The 23,436-nt window shown below is 38.0% G+C and overlaps 2 protein-coding genes across 2 annotated transcripts; one reads left to right on the forward strand and one right to left on the reverse strand.

The window, feature by feature from the left end:
* Window positions 1-611: 611 nt before the first annotated feature.
* On the reverse strand, window positions 612-9,130 carry LOC127645431 (nucleotidyltransferase MB21D2-like). Its single transcript, XM_052129047.1, has 2 exons — window positions 8,860-9,130; window positions 612-5,384 (listed from the first exon to the last, which is right to left on the reverse strand). The coding sequence occupies exons 1-2, from the start codon at window positions 9,113-9,115 to the stop codon at window positions 4,114-4,116; spliced, it is 1,527 nt and encodes a 508-aa protein (XP_051985007.1). The 5' UTR covers window positions 9,116-9,130; the 3' UTR covers window positions 612-4,113.
* A 3,157-nt stretch (window positions 9,131-12,287) lies between these two features.
* Window positions 12,288-23,363, forward strand: parla (presenilin associated, rhomboid-like a). The gene is made up of 10 exons (XM_052127699.1): window positions 12,288-12,594; window positions 12,965-13,169; window positions 16,037-16,150; window positions 16,238-16,367; window positions 19,867-19,962; window positions 20,133-20,282; window positions 20,735-20,805; window positions 21,127-21,228; window positions 21,323-21,420; window positions 22,142-23,363. The coding sequence occupies exons 1-10, from the start codon at window positions 12,515-12,517 to the stop codon at window positions 22,266-22,268; spliced, it is 1,173 nt and encodes a 390-aa protein (XP_051983659.1). The 5' UTR covers window positions 12,288-12,514; the 3' UTR covers window positions 22,269-23,363.
* The last annotated feature ends 73 nt before the right edge of the window (window positions 23,364-23,436 follow it).

Here is a 23,436-nt window from a genome sequence, read left to right on the forward strand (position 1 = left end):
ACAGGAACAGGGCAGCTATTGTGGTTATGTGGAAAGGAGCAGGCTCAGATATTATGTCACAGATTGTGCTGATTCAGCTTGTCTGTGGCGTCCACTAGGTCTGAACATCTCATACAAACTGGAGAACATGCTACAATTTCCTGTGTAAAACAATCCAGTTTCTATTGAGTCAAATCTTGCTCTTTTGGAATCAAAAGCCTTTGCACCAGAAACCTTTCATCTGCAGTGGGACTTAGTGTCAAGTTCAATGGAAGATAATTGAGTAATGAGGCTAAAATGAGCTTATAAATAACCATATATTGATCTTGATCTTACCTAGGGGTTTTCAAACTTTTAGATGCCAATGATCCCCAAATATGATAATCCTCTTACAAGTGATCTCCTTTCTAAAATATAAAAGCAATTTTCATGTGTGAAGACCGTTCTATTTTTAAAATATTTTCATTACAAGAAAGGAGAAAACGCTAAGAAATAAATGTGTTTTTTTTCACCCCTCAAAACAATATGCAGATTTGTTGTTATTTATTACAGTTTGAGCAAACCAAGCAAAAAACAATGTTCCATTCCAACACAACTTCAAAAATATTGTGCAACTCTTTATTTACTGGCAGAACAACACAGGCAAGCTTGAATTGTTATTTGAGATACAGTACAACCTACATGACTAATGTCCTACACTGTAATTTTATGTTAGAGCCACCATTAATATTATGAATAGGTGGATTGTAGTATTAGATACTGTATGTCAGGACAGCTGCTAGTGGTCACTGTGAACATATCCCTTCTCAAAAATCTAAATATCAAAAGAATATTCATATAATTTCTATAAGCAGCAACAGTTTCAGGGCTATAATTCAGATACCCCCACACATAACAAAAATCTTATTTTGCATTCTTGTGGTTGAACATTTTTGTCAATTAAATCTCATTCTAAATGGGCATAAATTTACATTCTATTAATTGCACTTAAGGAATTTGATTTGAATATCCTTGAGAGAAATATGGTGTGATGTGGATGGGCCGTGAGGATGCATGCCCGGTGCTGAATTGTCCTAATCAGCCGGGTCAGGGATAAAGACGAGCCAGAGGAGCCAGTTCGAGAGTGAGCGAGAGAGACACATGTGAACGCTGTGTGTGTCTGTGTGTTTATGTTTGTTTTTCTCCTCTTTCTCCCCCTTTTTCCCCAATTTGGAATACCCAATTCCCAATTCGCTCTAAGTCCTCATGGTGGCGTAGTGGCTTGCCTCAATCCATGTGGCGGAGGACGAATCTCAGTTCCCTCCATGTCTGAGGCTGTCAATACCTCATGCTATCACGTGGCTTGTTGAGCACGTTACCACGGAGACCTAGGGCGCGTGGAGGTTTCACACTATTCATCGCGGCCTCCACGCACCCTACCGAAAGCGAGAACCACATAATAGTGATCACGAGGAGGTTAACCCAATCAGACTCTACCCACCCTAGCAACCATGCCAATTGGTTGCTTAGGAAGCCTGACTGGAGTCACTCAATACCCTGGATTCAAACTTGTGACTCCAGGTGTGGTAGTCAGTGTCTTTACATGCTGAGCTACCCAGCCTCCCCCTAAGTTTATGTTTGTTTAAGTTGACTTACGATATTAAACTTATGTTGACTGTTCTGCCAGTTCCTGCCTCCTTCTTGCCCATCCTTGAACCCCTTTGCATATGGTTTGGCTTCCTCTGGCATATCCTGCCATTGTTTACTCTTAATAAATAATAATGCAAGTTCATTACTGTCCATGTTCTATCACAGCATTATTTGTATATAACACAAACAAAAAGAGGTAATATACAGAAAACAATTTATAGTTTCTTTGTGGATAAACACGAGAATAAGATCGGCATCAAATACTTTCTCTGTTCTCACTCACCATGAAACCAAATCCACAATGCTTAGATCTAGTGATGTGCTCGGATAGACAACATTCACTTAACCATTCTATTACTATTCACTATTCGAATACCAAAATCACTATTCGGTTATGCCGAGTTTACACTACACTATTTTAAGCCCAATTTTGGCTCGCCGGCAGTTTTGTGGAGATCGCCGACAAAAGTCCGAAATCATAGGCAAATCGGAGCTCGCTCCAAATCGTGCAATGTGAAATATGTTTAGACTGAATACAAGTGCAGCGTTGACCTACAGCCAATGAGAGAGCAAGAAACGGGGCACGGGAAGTTTCAGTGGAGAAGTCCTGATGTACCTGCAATAGAACATCAACAAGCATGGCTGCGGTATCAAGAAAGTCTCATTGGACTGAAGAAATGGAGGAAATATTAGTGGAACATTGGCAGGAGCACCAGTGCATATTTCATGTTTCCTCTGAACTGTACCACAACCGGGTGGAGAAAGAGAAGAGTTGGAGAGAAATGGCTAATTCTCTTGGACAGTAAGGTAAGCAAATGGGTAGATTTTTCAATAGTAGGTACTTTTTCATATTGTAACCAATAAAATATATGATGCCTTGAGGCGATTAAAAACATACACATCATATTCTGAAATTCATAACATATGATCATGCATTTGTTTTCTTACCTCGTATCACTTCTCGCGTGTTCTCTCTTGTGAAACGTAGTTTGGAGTCAACAGGGATTTGTCAATAGTGAAATGTCTTGTAATGTGTTCACCCCTGTCACCAATTCGCCTTGTAATTTGAAAACTCTATGACTTCCATGACAAGACAGACAGTTGGGTAATATGAACTGTACCACGTTCTTACATCTTTGAAAGTTGTGTTGTATGTAGGAGACATTATTCTAAACGTGCAATAGAGGTTATTCTACACTTGCAAGTCTTCAACCTGACCACCTTTTCAAATATAGAGTTAGGGGCTGTTCAAACATGCTTTTGTGTGTGTCTGCGCTGTTTTTCCATATAATGTTAACATGTGCTGGATGGCTTCTTTGACTGTTGTGCTGAATCTCACAGTTTTTTCTTTCAGCGCAGGATTGCTGCCTTTTTAGACACCAATTAAAGTACTAAAAAAACAAAATTTATTTGTAATAAACACATCTAAAAACACCTGCATTGTGTTTCATTCGTTGTACTGTGTTCTGAAGGAGTTCAGGTTGCGAAGAAGACTTAAAGCTGTAGTATGTAACTTTTTCAGTGTTAAAATACTTTCTTCTATCCCAGCCTAATAAGGACAGACAAATACATGTAAGTCAGTCAGCGGTTCATTTTCTCAAAAACTTTAAATGCTTTGTCTCTGTGGCACTATAAAATTCATGCATTTGTTTAGAGTTACCTGTTTACGGTATCTGACGTTTCTAAAAACAGCAGACGAGGGGCATATTCGGAAAGCTGTTTTAAATACCTTGATCCGTTCGGTGGCAATAATATCACAGAAATTACATACTTCAGATTTATTGTGACTGTTACACCATTAAACATGATCCCAGATGGGATTCAACCAAGCAAAGTTTCAGCGCTTGATAACCGATTTTTTTCACTCTGGTGTGCATATACGTACAATAATTAAATAAGTCCAATGCCATTTTATTTGAAACCATTTCAAAATCAAATCACCCCGAAGAGGCTTCACTGCCTCATGGAAATGTGAACCTGCCCGGCCAGAGCGCATATACATTATTTTTTTCATTCGACTTTTATGTGAGATTTTATCATTTGAATATCTATGTATTGTGCTATTTAGGCTCATAGATCACTGTGCAGTTTATTTGCTGCTACTTTGATGAAATAGACGAAATAGAGGTTTTAGGAAATTCCATTGAAACGAATGTTCTCCTGCGTCCCCATGAAAAGCAGATTAACCGTTCGGGAAACCTTGTAGTTAACCAAATGTTAAAAACAATAACCGTGCATATCCCTACTTAGAACCTCTGCAGGTGCATGCACTGCTATACAAACAGCTGGTTGACATTCTCCATCCGGATAAGGCCAGTCTTATAGATCTTTGTTTCTCCTGCAGTTGATTTCTTCCATGGGATCCTCTCCAATCACTACTGATGTGTGCAAGCACATGGACACAGCTCCAGTTTCAGGGACAGTGTCATCTAGCACATCCTCAGGTTCAATCATTATCAATACATTAAAGGACAGCAGAGGAGAAATGAAAAAAGACCTTGCTTTTCAGAAAAACTTGTCATCGATACGGAAGTGAGGGCGTGTAACATCGTCAGGGTTGATGAACACAGAGATGGACTTGCCTGGATTCTCTGTCACCAACTGCTGCAACTTCTTAGCCAACCGGTCATCGGGTTGTTGGTGATCTGCAGAGGACGGATCGGCCAGTGGAGACGGCAGACCGGAGGAACTCACACAACGTTGCATCTCCTGTGTAAGTCTATTGGCAGCCTTGGCCTGCTCAATGATGGAGCGCAGGTGCTCAGCTGGATCCGAGCGTACAAGCGCAAGCTTACGAGCTTGAAACATGGCTGTCTCATCGCATAGCTGCTCCAGCATGTTACATTGTGGAATGAAATAGTTTGGGCAGGTCTTGTTTACCAGGCAGTGCTGCAAATCGTCAATGAGACCCAGCATGAAGTGTGCAGCATAGTCTTCCTGTGACAAATAACTGGAAGGTAGTCGGTCGCAGGCCCACAACATGATGCTCCGTAAGTAATAGGGAGTGACAGCTGTAGGTTGGGCCAGAAGCTTGACAACAATTGCCTTGCATGCCTGGTAAGCTTGCATGAGTCCTGGTGAGATACATTTTTTTAACTGCACTTCACTGCGGGCAAAGGAGAGACGCCACTCGTTTTCTCTGCAACCGGAGGCTGAGCAGGCAGGCAGCAGATAAAAGCCACTGATCACCTCCTCCTCTGTGATCTTCCCATCCCAGAAGTGGTTCTCCATCAACCAGCTCTGGGCAACTGCTGGCCAGCCTTTAAAAGACACCACAGGAACAATGTCATAAAGCATACGACTGCTGCCCACACCTAAAACCATAGACAGCAGAGTGCTGTGATGCTCAACCCGTTCCAACCTCGGGGTGCCCCTTTGGGGCTTGCGCTGCAACTCTGCCAGGACCAATCCAACTGCTTCTTGGAACCAGTCAGCTACCAGTGTGGGTGAGAAGAAGTAGTTGGTGGTGCCATTCAGATGGTCAGTGATCGTGCAGCAATCCCGCCAGCGGTTGATGGTACCTTCATTAAAAAGTCGCAAGCTGAGCCATGTGTGACCCAGTGCTGAGTTCCGCATGTCCAATGTGACGGGCTGGTTCCGGTCGTGTAGCTTTAGGGCAGGAACCAACAGGGTGAAGGCCATGTCATAGTCAGAGCCACGGTTGTAGAGACCAAGCTCATCAAGATCCATGTCAACCACACCTTCTCGCACACCACCGGACAACAATAGGTACTCATTTGCAACAGGCAACTTTTGGTCCAACTTTTGCACCATGCCTGAAAATAAAGACAAAACAGAGTATAGATAGTAGGGTGTAGAAAAATAGAGACAAAATAATTTTTTAAGCAATATCACTTGAGCAAGAGTGCTGTTGTACTGAATATCGGAATGGCAGTGATTTTATTTTGAAATAATTTTATTTTAAAAAAAATGTTTTTGCTCTGCTAATGAAAATAGTTCCAAACAAAGCCAAAGCTATTCAAATTTTAAATAAATTAATCAAATGATATGGCAAATCATTAATCAAACTAATCAGAATTAATTACCGTATATAGCATTTTTGCTTTAAAAAAAGCCCCCAAATAAAGATAATTCAATGTTTAATAACAAAAATGTTATATAATATGCCTAAATGATAAATATAATCATTTATAGAATTCAAAGACCTTACATTATTGTGACAGACAAGTAAATCATTAGACCAAAGTGGCTTTAGAAGTCAGTATATTGTTTGGCTTACTTCCATTTCATTGAATATCAGCCTATCACTGGACTGTATTAGACCACAGCGCTACATTTTACAATTGAGCTCATCAATCTGTCTGAGGTAGACTCAAGAGATGTTCTCAAAGGGCACGTTCCATCTGTACGCATGAGTTGGAAGGATGCTTCTGGTGCATCTCATTGTGGTTTTGTCACATTTCATTGGTTTTCAGCATCTCTAGCCATGAATGCTGATTTTTTTTAGCACAATGTGTCAAGTTAAATTTAGTTTGAAAATTAAAAAATGCATCTTTAGGCCCCTGCACTCTGCTACGTCTGTTTTTGATCAGCTGTTGGTTTGTTTCCTGTGCAGCTTATGCTTACAACCCCCTACTGACTGTGACATCGCAAAAACTTGGCGGTGGCACTTCAAATCTGAATTACTCCACTAGTAGGCAAATTTCTTATATCGGTGACATGATTAATTGAGTTAATATTTAACTTGTTATTTTTATATAATTAATTGCACTGAATTAACATGTTAAATCAATTTCAAAATCAGTCTTAATAATAAGATCCACACTTTACTAATGCACACTTCCATTCACATGTCCAAAGTTCTTCCATTTCTCAGCAGACAGCAGAGCACTCTTCTATGGCGTCTATTTACAGTGGATCAATAAGAGACCCTGAAAGCTGACACCAGCACTAGCAAAAAGCATCAGATCAATAAAGGAGGAAAGAGATGTCCTAGAACCAAACCAAGCTGTAATTTTGCCTATCCCCTTTGGGGCTAGGGATGCATTCAAATATTTATAGCAAATCTCTGGATGAGACAGTTTGGTTATGTGTCCTTGGAATAACTCACTATGGTAAAGTCCATGAATGTCACCTTCTTTTTCTACTTCTTAAAGGAATAGTTCACCCAAAAATGAAAATTCTCTCATCACTCTCTCTCACCCTCATACCATCACAGACTTTCTTTCTTTTTTCTTCCTTTCCTTTTTTACTATAAATGTCCACTTTCACTATTTTGTTTTTGGCGTTTTGCATTCTTCGTGCATATCACCACCTACTGGGAAGGGAACTTATAGTAAAAAAAAGGATTTAAATATTGATCTGTTTCTCACCCACACCTATCATATCGCTTCTGAAGACATGGATTAAACCACTGGAGTCGTATGGGTTACTTTTATGCTGCCTTTATGTGCTTTTTGGAGCTTTAAAGTTCTGGTCACCGTTCACTTTTTTTCATTCATATTGCGGTTCCCTAAAAGACACATGCAAATCAGAATCTATTGCTATTAATCCACTATCTGAATAAATCTTAACATTAGCAAAGAGACTTAATGCTGGCCAGATTAGCATAAAACTGAACATGTCCCTGAGTTTAGACTACACTTGTTCCTTAGGGAAAGTTTTGATTGCAATATCTAAGAGCATACCTAGAAATTTCAAATGTTAGAAGCTTTTTAATGATCATTAATAGAGTAAATTATCAGACAAAGGCTAACACTTCATAATTCCAAAGTAGTAAACAACTGAAAGAAAGTAATATCATTAAAGTATTTTACTTTACAAACAAATGTTTCTAAAAAGATTGCTTCCTGTCACATTTACATATTCATGCCCCACAACACTGAACACCCTTTGTGTTAAGCAAAATCCTAAACGTTTCACAAACCCCTCCGCCTCTTCCACTCCTTCTTTCAATCCTTCTTTAAAAGTAAATCCAACTCACAAATACATCCAGTGTCACTTTTGTTCCATCTGTCTCATTTACATACACTACACTGCTGGCCAATCAGCCTCCTCCTATCTGAATTGAGCTTGGATGAATGGCACGGACTGAAAGAGTGAGAACAGAATGAGAGAGAGCTGTACATTACTTCTGTCTCAATGGACATGAGGTTCCCACAATTGAAAGAATGCTGCTTTACACCCACTTCCGCCTAGTTTGGAATTGAAGCCCAATGATAGACAAGACTATTGATTTGGCCATTTGAAAATATACATATTTTTATCCTGACTCAGACCACAAGGTGCCAGACCAATATTTTTAGACTAAAATGAGGCTAAATTAAGTAAGGAATAATTGACGACGGGCCATTGAATTATATAGGATTTAATGCATGTGTTACAACAATTCAAGGAAATAAACATAATTGCTTTTGTAATTAAAAGCCACTCTTGCTAATTTTGAGCCAAGCCCTAAAATCTAACCTTTGATTTTCTGCATATAAGTTTATTTTCGGATACCTACAGCGTTCCAAGACCAGAAAAACACACAAGTGGAAGTTATAGCTGTGTGATACATTTAGGACTCACAACACGTCCAACACAACTGTGTCAAGGTTTTTTTAATAGGAACTCAATGCAGAGATTTGGACATTATTAGTGATTAATACCACTGGTAAATACATAATTGATTAGTTTACTTCTTCATTTTATTACTTCATTAACCCTAACATGACTACGTATCACACTCATTAATTAATGTATTAATTTATGCACCTCAGTCTGCTCTGTCCATGGTACTGACCTTTGCCAAAGGCACGTGATTTTTCTTTACATCCTTCACTTTTTCTTTTAAAGAGATTCAGGGGAATTCAACATGTGGACATAATCATTCTGATCCCGTCAAAGAGCAGATTAAGAGCATGTATTCATCAGACTACTGTGGAATTAATTTTCCGCAAGGGATCAAAAATAAAACAGCTTAAGAACAGACCAAAATTCAGTGGTAATGTAAGATGTTGAAAGCACAGAGTACATACAACAGGGATGGAAACACACCTTACATGGACCTGATTAACCTTCATGCACATATATAACCTCAAAAGAAAAGAAAAATCATATTATACCTGACCATTTCTGTCTTAGTTCAGCTATTCAATTATTCTACATAGATTAGGCTATAACATTTGTCACTTAATAAAATAAAATAATGATTAAATACTGGACGAATCGGCTTGATTTAATGATTATAATAATGATAATGATTTCACTAAATAACACTGATTTTAACCAATCGGGAGATGCTATTACCGAGCATGGAGAAGATGAAATCCTTGGCGGTGTGTATTTCCAGTGCCCTCTGGTCATCATACTCGCGCTGGTCTTCTTTACTGAATTCATGGATGAGTCGGTTGAGCTCTCCGATCTTCACTCCGGACCTGAAATCCAGCTCGTGACAGCACCACAGCTTGTGATTGTTGTTCAAGCCGCCCGGTGTTGCGGTCGGACTGTTCCCGAGACTGCTGCTGACGGATCCGGTCCGGCTGCTCTGAGCTGGGACCGCCATCTTCACACAAGAGAATGGTCGGGATGCGACGTTTCTCGTGGTTTCCCCTCCTTTTTAATACAGCAGGTGGTCTTTCAATGGACCCGTGATGTCATGCAATTCCACATGCACTCTTCACTTACGCATCTTAAACCAAGCCACAGCTAAATAAAAGGAAATGTGTGACAAACTGTTCGTGTTTTTTTATACGATAAACCGTGAAGTGTGCTGTTTCAAAGCATATCACAGTTTTCCCACATATAGAAAAAATACTCTCTTATAACAAATGAGGGGTGGGGGTGGGGGGGCAACTGGGGCAAAGATGAAAACATATTTCGCTTTCCCACATTAATGAGAGTGATAACGTCCACAAATATTTTGGATTTTATGTTCAATAGCCTATAATAATAAGGAAAACAACAACAGCATAATTCGTATGTATAGGCCTAGGCTAAAATAATAATAATAATTATTGTTATTATTAGTAGTAGTAGTAGAAATCTAATAATAATCATAACTAATACTAGTAGTATTAGTAGTAGTAATATTAGGAGTAGTATTAGTAGTAGTCGTAGAAGTAGTATTAGTAGTAGTATGCTAGTAGCAATAGTAGTAGTAGCATTAATAGTAGTAGTAGCAGTAGTAGTAGCAGTAGTAGCAGTAGTAGTAGTAGAGTAGCAGTAGTAGTAGTAGTAGCAGTAGTAGTGGCAGTGGTAGTAGTGGCAGTAGTAGTGGTAGTAGCAGTGGTAGTGGTAGTAGTAGTAGTGAGTAGTGGTGGTAGTAGTGGTAGTAGTAGTGAGTAGTAGTAGTGGTAGTAGTAGTGAGTAGTAGCAGTAGTAGTAGTGGTAGTTGTGGTAGTAGTAGAGTAGTAGTAGTAGTAGTAGTAGTAGCAGTGGTAGTAGCAGTAGAGTAGTAGTAGAGTAGTAGTAGTAGAGTAGTAGTAGTAGTAGTAGAGTAGTAGTAGAGTAGTAGTAGTAGTGGTAGTAGTAGTAGTAGCAGTAGTAGTAGTAGTAGTAGCAGTAGTAGTAGAGTAGTAGAGTAGTAGTAGTAGTAGTAGCAGTAGTAGCAGTAGTAGTAGTAGTAGTAGTAGTAGTAGTAGTAGTAGTAGTAGTAGTAGTAGTAGCAGTAGTAGTAGTAGTAGTAGTAGTAGTAGTAGTAGTAGTAGTAGTAGTAGAGTAGTAGTAGTAGTAGAAGTAGTAGTAGTAGTAGTAGTAGTAGAAGTAGTAGAAGTATTAGTAGTTGTGAGAAAGCCCTAACCACGCCCTCTGAGTTTTTGTATTATATAGCGCTCAGGCAGGTGTGGACATGCAAATCGGCATCTGAGTTACAAATTAGGCCGGCTGGTCTGTTATTCAGCGATGTATATGTTTTTTCTCCGTGCGTAAATGATTACGGGTGAGTTTTCATATATATTTCCCCTTTGGTGTTAATATTATTGTTCTGAATGTCGAGATTTGCTCGTAAAGTGAATGCAATTTAAACTGCGTCACAAAGTGAAACCGAACCGTTTTCATATTGTACTTTGAGCTTGAAAATGATTGTCACTGTATTATGTTATAAGATATTATATTCTCTTCCTAGTTACAAATCACCCGGTTTGTTAAGTATTGTTTGAACATGTTGATTTGATGACATGTTATATGTTTACTGCTGCTGTAATATTGAGCACACGCAACGAGCGTGCAATCTGCGTGTCATTGTTTACTTTATTATTTTATTATAATTGGCAAGCAGTTAACCCATTTGTTACTTTATATATTATATAAAACTGAATGTTTATATAATTTACTGATATAATTACAACAGTTTTTTCTTTGTTTCTATTTTGTTTGTTACAGACCACACACATTTGTGAATTAACATATACCAACTCCTTTGAATAAATAAGTTAAACTGGGATTCCATTTCGTGTTTCTTTTACCGGAAACACACACCACTGTGCACCATCTTGACTGCATTAATCCTGAACCCCTTGAGCGTCCCATAAGCTCGTATAGTAGTAGTAGTAGTAGTAGTAGAAGTAGTAGAAGTATTAGTAGTAGTAGTAGTAGTGGTAGTAGTGGTAGTAGTAGTAGTAGTAGTAGTAGAAGTAGTAGTAGTAGTAGAAGTAGTAGTAGTAGAAGTAGTAGTAGTAGTAGTAGTAGTAGTAGTAGAAGTAGTAGTAGTAGTAGTAGTAGTAGTAGTGGTAGTAGTGGTAGTAGTAGTAGTAGTAGTGAGTAGTAGTAGTAGTAAGTAGTAGTAGTAGTAGTAGTAGTAGTAGTAGAGTAGTAGTAGTAGTAGTAGTAGAAGTAGTAGTAGTAGTAGTAGTAGTAGAAGTAGTAGAAGTATTAGTAGTAGAAGTAGTAGTAGTAGTAGTAGTAGTGGTAGTAGTAGAAGTAGTAGTAGTAGTAGTAGAAGTAGTAGTAGTAGTAGTAGTAGTAGAAGTAGTAGTAGTAGTAGTAGAAGTAGCAGTAGTAGAAGTACTACTAGAAGTATTAGTAGAAGTAGTAGTAGTAGTAGTAGTAGAAGTAGTAGTAGTAGTAGTATTAGTAGTAGAAGTAGTAGTAGTAGGCCTAGTAGTAGTAGTATTAGTAGTAGAAGTAGTAGAAGTAGTAGTAGTAGTAGTAGTAGAAGTAGTAGTGTTATTAGTAGTAGTAGAAGTAGTAGTAGAAGTAGTAGTAGTAGTAGTATTAGTAGTAGTAGTAGTTTAAATATATATATATATATATATATATATATATATATATATATATATATATATATATATATATATATATATATATATATATATATATATGATCATTTATAGTCTTTGGTTGAATAATAATAATATCATATTATTATTATTATTATTATTATTATTATTATTATTATTATTAAAAACAATTATTATTATTATTATAAGAAATCTATTATTATAATAATTTAATAAAATATATTTGTGACACAAATACAGACCTATTATTGTTGTTTTCAGTATTATATGTCCCTATATAGTCTATGGTTGATGTACTCATCTCATTACTCGTTTGGCTGTTGTAAAATAAAGTAGGTTACAACAGTGTCTCAGCGGGAGTAGGGACGGGGCGATAAAATGGACGAGTGTTCTGTTATTCGCATATGCGCAGATATGACGCAGCTACAATATCCTCGAATATTTTCAGTTGTAACATTGGTGTGAGACGGTATCTAATCATCATAGATATCGCTTCACTCTTCCAACTGTACCGCTTATACAGTTTCTATCAAATGGAAGTGCTCTAGTGTCTCTTGATCCTTATACATGTGCGCGTTAAGACTGATGATTTGCAGACTCTAGTTTGAGTAGTGCTCGTACCACGTGGCTCTTGACGTCAAGAAACAACAACTGTGACTGAAGCGCGTTACAAAACACTAGTCCGACACAACAGTGGGTACACACTGCAAACCAGTAATCGGGACATGGCATGGAGGGGTTGCTTTAAGAAATGGAGCACAATAGACTCGATTAATGCGCCATCCCTGTTTTCAAAATGCATCAGGTAACCACTCAAAGTTTTGCATCAATAGTTGTCGCGCATTGCTTAGAATGAGACGTAGTTATTCAATCACCTCAAGTGTTAAGTAAGAACTGTTACAGGTAGTGAATCACACGAGCTGAGACAGTATTTTAGCAGTCATTTCTTACAAGGTCTCATCATGGTTGTTCTCTTGTGTATTATCATTTTTGTGTGTCTTGCTGTATTCAGTACTACTGATAATGTTCTCACACTAGAGGGCATCAACCTCTAGAAAACCTAAAGGTCAATATGCTGCAATACCATGAATGAATGTGCAGTAGAAAATGGGGAAATGTATATGAGATTACATTAAGGAAGGTGCACAATAACAGATGTTTATTTTTCTTGGTAGGTTTACCACCCATCCTCAGCAAAGATGTGGCTTCCGGAAAGCTCAGAAACAAATGGAAACAAAAAAGGGTGTGCTAGAGGAGACAGAAGTGGGTGAGGCAGGAAGACATAAGAATGCTGTGCCACCTCAGCCAGAGGCACCTGTCCCACCGAAGCCACCCAGGAAACCAGGTCGACTCTTCAGACCCCTAGTGTTTACCGTGGGGGTAGGTTCATTCTTAAATCAGAGTTTCACAGCCATGGAAAACCTGGAAATATCAGGGAATTTTAAAATTGTGATTTCCAGGACTGGATAAGTCACGGAAATTAGTAAAATCTTAAAGTCACATGTAGGGCTGCAACTAACGATTATGATGTTAATCGATTAATCTTCGATTATTTCTTCGATTAATGAGACAAAAATTAAATTTTAAATCATGTATTTCATTAGAAATGTGATTTTAGTAATATATTCTCCATCATTTCTCAAATGATTTATCATGCAAACATATTCTTTACTAGGCTGAAAAGTGACATCACTGACAGAGCTTCTCCGTGCTCGCTGCACATATCCAACTAATCGATAATTGCGTTCATTTTCGATGATTTTCATTGTTGTTTATTATTTCTTTTACCGATTAGTTGTTGCAGCTCTAAACTCATGGACATTTCTATGAGTATAATATTTTCTAGTTTTACTCTGCACTAATATATTTAACTAGATTGATTGATTGATTTTTTTTGTTCCGCATAGATATACAGTACTGTGCAAAATTTTAGGCACTTAAGATGCTTCACAAAAACATTTGTCATAAGATGGTTATTAGTTTAGAATAGAAGAACAGGGAGACCTGCAACAGATGTCATGTCCCCCACAAAGCCCCCCACTGAACATCAAGTTAGTCTAGGATTACATAAATAGACAGAAGCAATTGAGACAGTCTAAATAGATTAGGATAAATGTGGCGAATTTTCCTAGAAGCTTGGTACATATCTGCCAACAACCAAGAAAAACTGTCCAGGTGTACCTAGAATTTGGACTGTTTTAATGGCAAATGTGGTCACACCAAATATTGATTTATGTTTACTGGACTTTGTATGACGTTAAGTGATAAATGAAAACTATTTATGTCATTATTTTTGAAGATGTCCTCACTATGCAACATTTTTCACAAGTGCTTAAAACTTTTTCACAGTACTGTGTATATATATATATAAACACACACACACACACTGTGTGCCTGCCGAAACCTATTAAATGAATCACGTGTAAAACAGTGGGTACTTTTCTTGCTATCTAGCAAGGAGTAATTCTTTACACACTTGACTAGCTAGTAAATACACAAGCAGTTGCTAACACCAACAACCGATTAGCTAACAAGACTGACTAGCTGGCGCTAATGTCCAGGTCTAGTGGTAACACTATTTTCTCCTTGCCAGTGCTCTTTTATTCCCTCATGTTAACTGAAGGCAAATCTGAATGATGTTACATATTAGTTTACTAGCTAACGATAGTTAAACTAGCTCACTACTTGGCTGCTGACTAGTTTTGATTTCCTCACTGTTGACATGCATTGCATTGGCTGGTGAGAAGTATCATAGCTACCTTAATATTTTAATGGAAATTAAATAACATTTGCCACAAATTATGGTTTCTGCAACAAATAGAATCGACCAACACATCATGTTGGTTTTTCCAACTTCCTACTATGAAAAGTGCAATGGAACACCACTTCAAGTAGGAATCGAACTGGGAAACTTTCAACACATATGCCCTTCAAGTGGAGTCGGAAATATCGTAATTACGAATTCCGAGCACATGAATGACCCCGCAAAGACATATTAACGAGTGGAAAACGTGGAATTCTAGATGAGAGTTTCCAAGTTGGGATGTTGGAAGGGGCGTATCAACATGAAACAAGATGAAAGGCAATGATTTTGCAAAATGATTTAATATTCTGTAATTTATTTCAATAATATGAATGAGTTATATATGATATATATATATCAAATAATGACTCACCCTTCATAGTTTGTTTTAAGTAAATTAATTTATAATATGTTAGATACCATGCATTAATAAATTATATATGTTGTTTATAAGTGATGCAGGTTTATTGACTAAAGGTTATTTGCTGGTACAACAGAAAAAGGGCTTTTGCTCTTTTTATTGCGTAATTGTTTAAGTTTGGCTTCTTCCGTATTTTGATTCCCACATGCGAGACATGTCGTTGTAACGAATGCCTGACTTGGATGTACGAGATATGCAAAGTAAGTGATAAACATTCACTTTTATGAAGTTATATCATTAAATGAGTCAAAGTTCCTACATTACATTATATTAAAGCTTGTTTTACAAATGCCTGCAGAAACAGGTGTATAAAACATAGTACATTAAACTCTCTTTTGATAACCTGCAGCACTAATGCTAGCGCTGCAGCATTGTTTATCAATTGGGTTGATAGGAAACGTATCTGGTGACAGTCGAACAGCAAGCCAATGGGAGGGTCATCTTCTGAGCATCTGGCAATGGAATGCCTTTATGGTCAGAGATCGGAGATATCAAGTAGGAATATCCCACATCCAACTTGAATGGAACACAGCGTGACTCCATATTTTCTTGCAGGAACACAGAAAATGTGCTCACCCAATGCAAGATGGAGCCATTCTCTCTGATATCTGCAGCTCGCACGAATGAAAGTTGGGGTTGGGGAGGCATGCCTGAACCAGCTGATACAGGAAATCAGTAGCCTAACAAAGAGGTTGACTGGCATAAAGTGTTTTATGTATTTTGAAAGTACACAAACATCAAACGTAATTGTATTTAAATTAATATTTTTCAAAGACTTTAAAATACAAATTACAAAATAGTATTTTGTATTTCAAACGCATGTATCTGAAATACTGCACATCCCTGTGTGTGTGTGTGTGTGTGTGTGTGTGTGTGTGTGCGTGTGTGTGTGTGTGTGTGTGTGTGTGTGTGTGTGTATATATATATATATATATATATATATATATATATATATATATATTACTGTATATTATGGCTGCTTAGCTGTGTGTTGAGTCCCATGTTGCTCTAATGCCATTTCAGTTTACAGGCTGCTCCTTCGGCACAGCTGCCATATTGCAGTATGAGTCCGTAAAGTCTCGCGTGCAGATGGCCATGGAGGAGGCCAAAGAGGGGAATCAGATTAAACTTCGAGAGGTATCAGTGTGAATGAGCCTCAGAACCGTTGTTAAGCCCATAAAAATCACAAATGATCATTCAAACAGCTGTCTGCATTCTGTTCAGGCTGATGACACAACATACTGGCACAACTGGTGGAATCAGCTTTCACACTTTCAGAAGCAGGTGATTCTGGTCATGTCTGTGATCGATGACTGGTGGAGTGGACTCAGTGAAGGACAAAAGACTGTCACAGGTTTGTTCTTCTCAGATTTTGTTCTGGTTCTGTGCTACTTGTAATGGACAAGAAATCTCTGTTGGTTTCTACTCACCCGCATGTTGTTTCAAACCTTTATGGCTTTCTTATGCGGAACAATAAAGGAGATGTTTCAATGAAGATCCCCGTGTCTTTGAAAGAAAACATCAGTGTATAGTGACTCACACTTATGGCCCCTGCATACTTCCAATGAAATTGAAGAACGAATGGGTGTAATGTCTTTTAGAATATAATTTTGGCAAGAAGATGTTTTTGAGTTTGTTACGTTGATTCAGTTTGCCAGGGCAAACTTTCAGGAAAACCTCTTACTGGCTGCTAAACAACTACTTACTGCCATTGGTCCATGTCATCGGAGATATGAGCTCCACCTACTTTGAGAACGACATCTGATTCCCGTTTATTAAGTTAAGATTAGTTAACATGGGCGGCCTGGGTAGTTCAGTGGTAAAGACGCTGACTACCACTCCTAGAGTTCGCTATTTTGAATCCCAGGGTGTGCTGAGGGACTCCAGCCAGGTCTCCTAAGCAACCAAATTGGCCAGTTGCTAGGGAGGGTAGAGTCACATGGGGTAACCTCCTTGTGGTCATTCTTATACGGTTCGTTCTTGGTGGGGCACGTGATGAGTTGGCCATGGATGCCGCAGTGGATGGCTTGAAGCCTCCACACGTGCTATATCTCCGTGGCAACGCTCTCAACAAGCCACATGATAAGATGTGCGGGATGATGGTCTCCGATGCAGAGGCTACTGGGATTCGTTTTCCGCCACCTGGATTGAGGCGAATCACTTCGCCATCACGAGGACTTAAAAGCACATTGGGAATTGGGCAAATTGGGAGAAAAAGGAAAATAAATGACATAAATATTAGTCAACATGAACACACCAGCGTGTGTTACCTACACCTGTATGAATGTTCACGTAGAGACATTTCCAAGAACGTCATGTGATTCTTTTTTTTATTTGTTTTAATAGTCAAAAAAAGAATCAAATCTTCTCAAATACTATGGCATGAAGTTTTTGATAAAATATTTTAATGTTATATTAGTTGATGTTTTACATGTTTTTGCAAACAGAATGTCGTTGCTCAGCTGTTTCAGACTTCTTATTGGCTCTGAGCATAGAACGAAGATAAACTTTTCTGTGAGTGTGCCTTTAAGCTTAAAAGAAAGAGAACTTGCATTTTCTAGCACTGAAAACAACTCAAGTTCTCATGTGAACGTCTACAACTGTGAACAAGCCTCTCTCATAGCGCTTATTAACGTGCAACGGACTTCAAGATTTTTCACCGAATAATGCCTTAATTAGAGACTATTTAGCCCGAGACAGAGCACTTATATTAAAATGAATTGGAGAAATCTAAACACCCAATGTGTGGTAAATGGATGTAGAAATGGAAGTACTGCCTTTCAGGTAATGGAGCCAGTCACCTTTTTAGATACAGACATCGCCTGTCTGTTAACAAGAGTGTTTTTTTAGTGTGATCTAAGGTAAAGAAGCACAATTACTGCCGATTTGAAAAATTTTCTATGATCATAATCTTGTCCAACTGTTTTGGAGATATGGGTCTTTTCCAATTCAAATAGATAGGAGCTGTACTTTCATGCTGCTCGTATCCATAGAAAACAGCTACCCGGTAGCATTCCAAAGATGGCCACAGAGTGGCCTTGAATGGAACTTTGCTTTGTTTTGTAAGCCCGTTTATCAGTCCAATGGCGGTCTCCAACAATACGGGTGAAGGTCTCTGCGCGTTACTGTCTTTCTTGTTACGCAACACAACAAGATTAAATGAAATACATTTTCTCTTATGTATTACCTCGTTATTTCATCTGACTCCATAAATGAAAAAGGTTTTTAATGATATCTGAGTATCATAAAAAGTGAGCGAGTGTTTGATTATTCTTTTAACTCCTTTAATTATATTTTACCCGTTCAGAATAGGAAACTATGTCGCTTTGAGGTCCTCGCGTGTTTTTCTCTACACTGCGGGTCTCATGATCACAAGCGGCCAGTATTGGATCATCAAACAGAGGTAATTGCTATATACCTGAGATCGGTAACGTTCAAGTTCACACAATCAAAGATACTTCAGTATAGCCCCATGGAATTGCACACACTTGAATGTAACTTAACGTTTTCTTCAGTAGAGGTCACGGCCACTATTACAGATGTAAGTTGACCAACATAACTTCTCTTATAATAGCTTTGGATTGGCCATGCGTGGTTTCCCACATACACTTATCTGGAGAAACATCAAATTAAAACAGAGGTAAGACACACCCAAATTTAGATTGGTCAAGCAGCGTTTGCTGTTCTAAACGGAAATTCCCTTGTTGTCTTTGCAAACCAAGTACACTTGAATCGATGCCAAATATTAGTCGTCACTAATCTGACGCAGACTTGCGGTAACATACGAATCGTTCAATCCGTTTGGGAAAAGCAATTTCAGAGTCAGTCAGAATAAATCAAATGTTGACAATTTATCGACAAGGTAAATAGAACAATAATTCAAAATCCAATTCATAGAGTGAAATCATCATAATAACAGCAATTCGGAAATTGAGGAATTTATAGACACATTTACCTGGCAACAAGATCTACACACAGCGATCGTGTGGGAAGTCTACCTACAGACTCCATGAGCAATGTGTCACATCTCCTTAAATACCCAGATAATTCAATATGCTTACCAAATGGTGGTGTCTGCCATTATAATTAGATTTTGGTCCCCTGTTGAGGGGGTTCCTGTAGATTTACATACAACAGGTATGGAGGATCTGGGGGAGGGCACACCTTTAAGGGGCACACCACATTTCACATATTTTATAACTTCTTTTTGCTTTTCATAATGGCTGGGAGGATGAGACCAGTTTACCAGGCGCACTGAGACACTTTAAATGATACCAAACATGTTATAGTTACGTTTTTGTACACACTTCACATTGCTTAGGTTTTTAGTGAGCTTTAAGTGAGGAGGAGGAGTGAGATGAAGAGACTTTAGAAGGGAGGTGTTAGCTGCACAGTTTGTTGCATCTCGGATGTTGCTGTTACATATGCAAGAGAGAGTTCAGATGTTAATTCTCATGAGAGCCTTTTGTTTTCTCGAGGAGTAGCCCAGACTCGCTGGCACCCGCCTTACAGTTTACTTTGGTGAGTTGTTTTCAACAAAGCCTATGTTTGTCTTCAGAAGACTTGGAATATGACAGATGAGTCACATGAAGACTTCTTTTATGATACCTTGGGGACCTTTTTTAAGCTTCAAAATAAGGCACTATTCACTGCCATTGCATTGAAAAGATGCAGGGGAATCTTCATTAAAAAATATCCTTTTGTGTTTTGCACACAAAAAAACAATCATACAGGTTTGAGACGACAAGAGGGAAGAACATTATAATTTTCATTTTTGGGTGAACTATTCCTTTAAGAGGTCTGTCCATAATTATGTCTCCATTCTGCTATTGACATGTGCCTTTGTTTCTTAGGTATTATAGCTCTAAACACTGTGGTGCTGTGTTGTTGGAGAATACCTTCAATGCAACGCTCCATGCTCAAGTACTTCACCTCTAACCCAGCATCCAGTAAGTGAGCAATGAAAGCCATTTGATAAGTTTCCATAGGTGCACTGAGATGTCATAACTTTGCTTGAGTGCATTTCTCTTGACAAATTCCTTTGATGTCATCAACATTATTGGCAAAATCAATTGCCCCTTTTTGTCCCCACCCTCCACCCTGTTGCTTTCTTTTTCAGAGACACGGTGCCTTCCCATGGTCCTCTCTTCCTTCAGTCATTACTCTTACATTCACATGATTGTCAACATGTATGTCCTATGGACCTTTTCCACTACCGTTGTCTCCCTTCTTGGGAGGGAGCAGTTTCTGGCCCTTTATCTGTCTGGAGGTACTACTTACTTATTGTTTATAGATCCCAAATATGTTATCTGTATTTTATTGCATGATTATTTAAAAGTCTATTGTGGCATTATGCAGTCAGATATTGTTGTAAATTGACCGCTAAACTTCACAATTGACTGTTATCCCAGGCAACCAAATTCTTACAGCTCCTAGCTTTGCTGTATAGCTCTCATATCACTCCACAGTAATTTTTTTCTCACAAAATGTAATAATTTTAGTAATAATTTTAATAAGTTTTAATCAGTAGTTTAAGTCAATTTATTTGTATGGTAAGAAGCCATGTAATAAGTGGAATAATAACACAAGACCCCTCTGATTCCTTTTTGGGAATTGTCTGGGTTTAATTTGTGATAATGACTGGCTTACTGTACATATTCCCTTACTTGGTGCATTCTGTTACAGTCTAATATGAAAACTTTTTTAATTTCTCCTGTTAAGGTGTTATTTCCACATTCGTCAGTTATGTTTTGAAGACTGCTACAGGACGTCTGGGTCCATCACTTGGAGCTGTGAGTTTCCTGCATCAAACTTTATTAAGTTTAAATCCAATTTAAAGTCTATGTATATTAGGGCAAGCAGAGAAAATGTTGAAATATTACACTGTTGTCCCTTATGTACTTGCAGAAAAGTCAACAGCCGATTTGTAAGCAGCTCTAAACTGTTGATTTTATGTCTCTAAAGCAGATTTTAGACAGTTCAGTTGTTATAACTGTATTCTGTAGATGTCTTAACAGTGAATGTTAAATACTGCCAGTGTTTTTTTTAGTTCAAGTGAAATCGAATTTGCCATAAAAGCCCTCTCTCAGTGAGTATTGATCTGCATTCTGCAGTCAGGGGCCATCATAACTGTTTTGGCTGCAGTCTGCACCAAGATACCAGAAGCTAAGCTGGGCATCATCTTGCTTCCTATGGTCAGCGTCACAGCAGGAAATGTAAGTGTGTGCAAATTAAATTCAGCTATCTTGTTCGTGTTTATGTTTGGAGTGAGTGCAAGGTATGGTAATAATGCTGGTTGATGTGCTTTAGGCTTTGAAAGCTCTTGTTGCCTTGGATACAGCTGGTCTTCTCTTGGGATGGAGGTTTTTCGACCATGCGGCCCATCTCGGGGGTGCTTTGTTTGGAGTGTGAGTGTCTCAGTGCTTTCCATGTATTTAGCAGGTTTATTATTTCACAACAGACACGGAAATAGAGCTCAACAGTGCCGTCCACTTTTTCAGCCGTCTTGATTCATTTATTTTATAGAATTTTCATAAAAGACACAATTTTTACAAACTTTGACTTGAAGCAAAAATGTTTTTGAAAATCTGACAAAAAGGCAAAGGTACAAGACACACAGTGTCTTTATCGTTTTTACAAGGGCACAAACTACAATCCCATGAAGCATTGCGAATTAAGTACTCTAACATAAAATGATGTAAATAAATAAAACTATTGATGTTAGGTTGTTGGTTTTAAGAATAGAAACAATATGGTTGACATTTATTTCGAAATATTTATATATATACAAATATATACGTAGTTTGAGGGTGAAGGGAGACCGACTTGTTTGCGTCATGCACAGTGCGTCATGGAAGTGGGCGGTATGAAGTTTAAAAATAACGCACTGGTAAATTCAATAGAAGCAAATACCATCAATGAACAACCTCAGAGCTCACGGTAGGTCTGTCTTTAAAGGGTTATAATTTAAAATCAATTGAGGGTTAAAAATCTATTTGTCTATGGAAAAAGTATATGGGATTTTGACTTCTTGAACCAGACTTTTGCACCCTGTTGATGATTTTCCTGTTTTTCTTAGATGTTTTGCACTATCTCTCACCACTCCTGTCTTTTCTCCCCTGCTTTAAGGTGGTACATTGTATATGGCAATGACATTATCTGGAAGAAGCGCGAGCCACTAGTGAAGTTCTGGCATGAGTTGCGGAACGGGCCATCTGGCAGATCCCGACCCAGTGGAGGTGGTGGTCAGGTTTAGGATTATTTAACTACCTCAGGATCACAAGATACTCTCATATTACATATCGCATATTGAATGGCACACATTCAAAAGATTACAACAACTGTCCAAGCACATTGGGAAGCGCACATGCTTGTGACACCTGGAGCTTCTGGACATGGATTTTGTCCCAGTACCATTTCCATTCTCTTTTTTTCCCCTCCACCATTTTGTCTCTTCTATACTGCCCCATCATTAAAAGCAAAACACCAAATAAAAACTAATCACAATGTTCACCAGGCTTATTGTCTGAGGACAAAGTCATTGATTGAGATGTTTGTGTTAAAGTTTGTGACTGGATGCTTTTGCAAGCATGCATTTACAGGACTGTTTTTGATGTTCTTGTGATTGCAAGGTACGGTGAAATACATGCTAAGGGCTTCTGTGCCCTTTAGAACTTGCCAATATGTTTTTTCTTAAAAATTGTCTATTAGAGAATAACAAAAACAAAATACAGGGAAATAATTACCTGCAACTTGTTGAGTAAAATCACGTTTAGCAAAATAATACTTCACATACAAACACTTTAAATATATTAAACAAACAAGTCCATTGCATTAAAAAAAAAAAAATTATTTCAAAATGTAAACAAGGATTTCAGAATAATACTTAAAATTAAGGATTTGGGCAATTCTTGTAATGTAAAACCCTGAATTGCCTGTATCCCTGTCTTGTTTGCCATGTAGCTTTTATTATTTGTAATTTGTAAACTGCAAATCAAATAACAAAAGTTGTTTATTAACTGTCAAACCTATTTAGATATAGCTTTGTCCTAACATATGGTTGAAAACAATATAGAAATGAAAGTAAATGTCAATGAGAGCACCACACTGTTGCCCTCTTGTGCATACAGCATGACATCAAGAAGCATGTTTTGTTTTTTGAAGTTTCCTCTCCTGAAGATTTTACAAATCTTTAAGCAAATGTGGGATACAAATTAAGTGTGATGTACAAATCCATGTGATGATGATGCGCGTTGCAGAACTCCACATAAAGCTCCACAGATCGGTGAATTATGAATTATCAAAGTTAATTTGATGCTTTTAGCTACCAATAAAGTTATTGGACTCTCAGCTTCATTAACATTTTTTTACAATGTTTAAATCCCTTCTGCAAACTTCTGCAGATTTTCCCCCTAAAATCGGTG

The sequence above is a fragment of the Xyrauchen texanus genome, chromosome 6, assembly GCF_025860055.1.
Source record: "Xyrauchen texanus isolate HMW12.3.18 chromosome 6, RBS_HiC_50CHRs, whole genome shotgun sequence".
NCBI lineage: Eukaryota > Metazoa > Chordata > Actinopteri > Cypriniformes > Catostomidae > Xyrauchen > Xyrauchen texanus.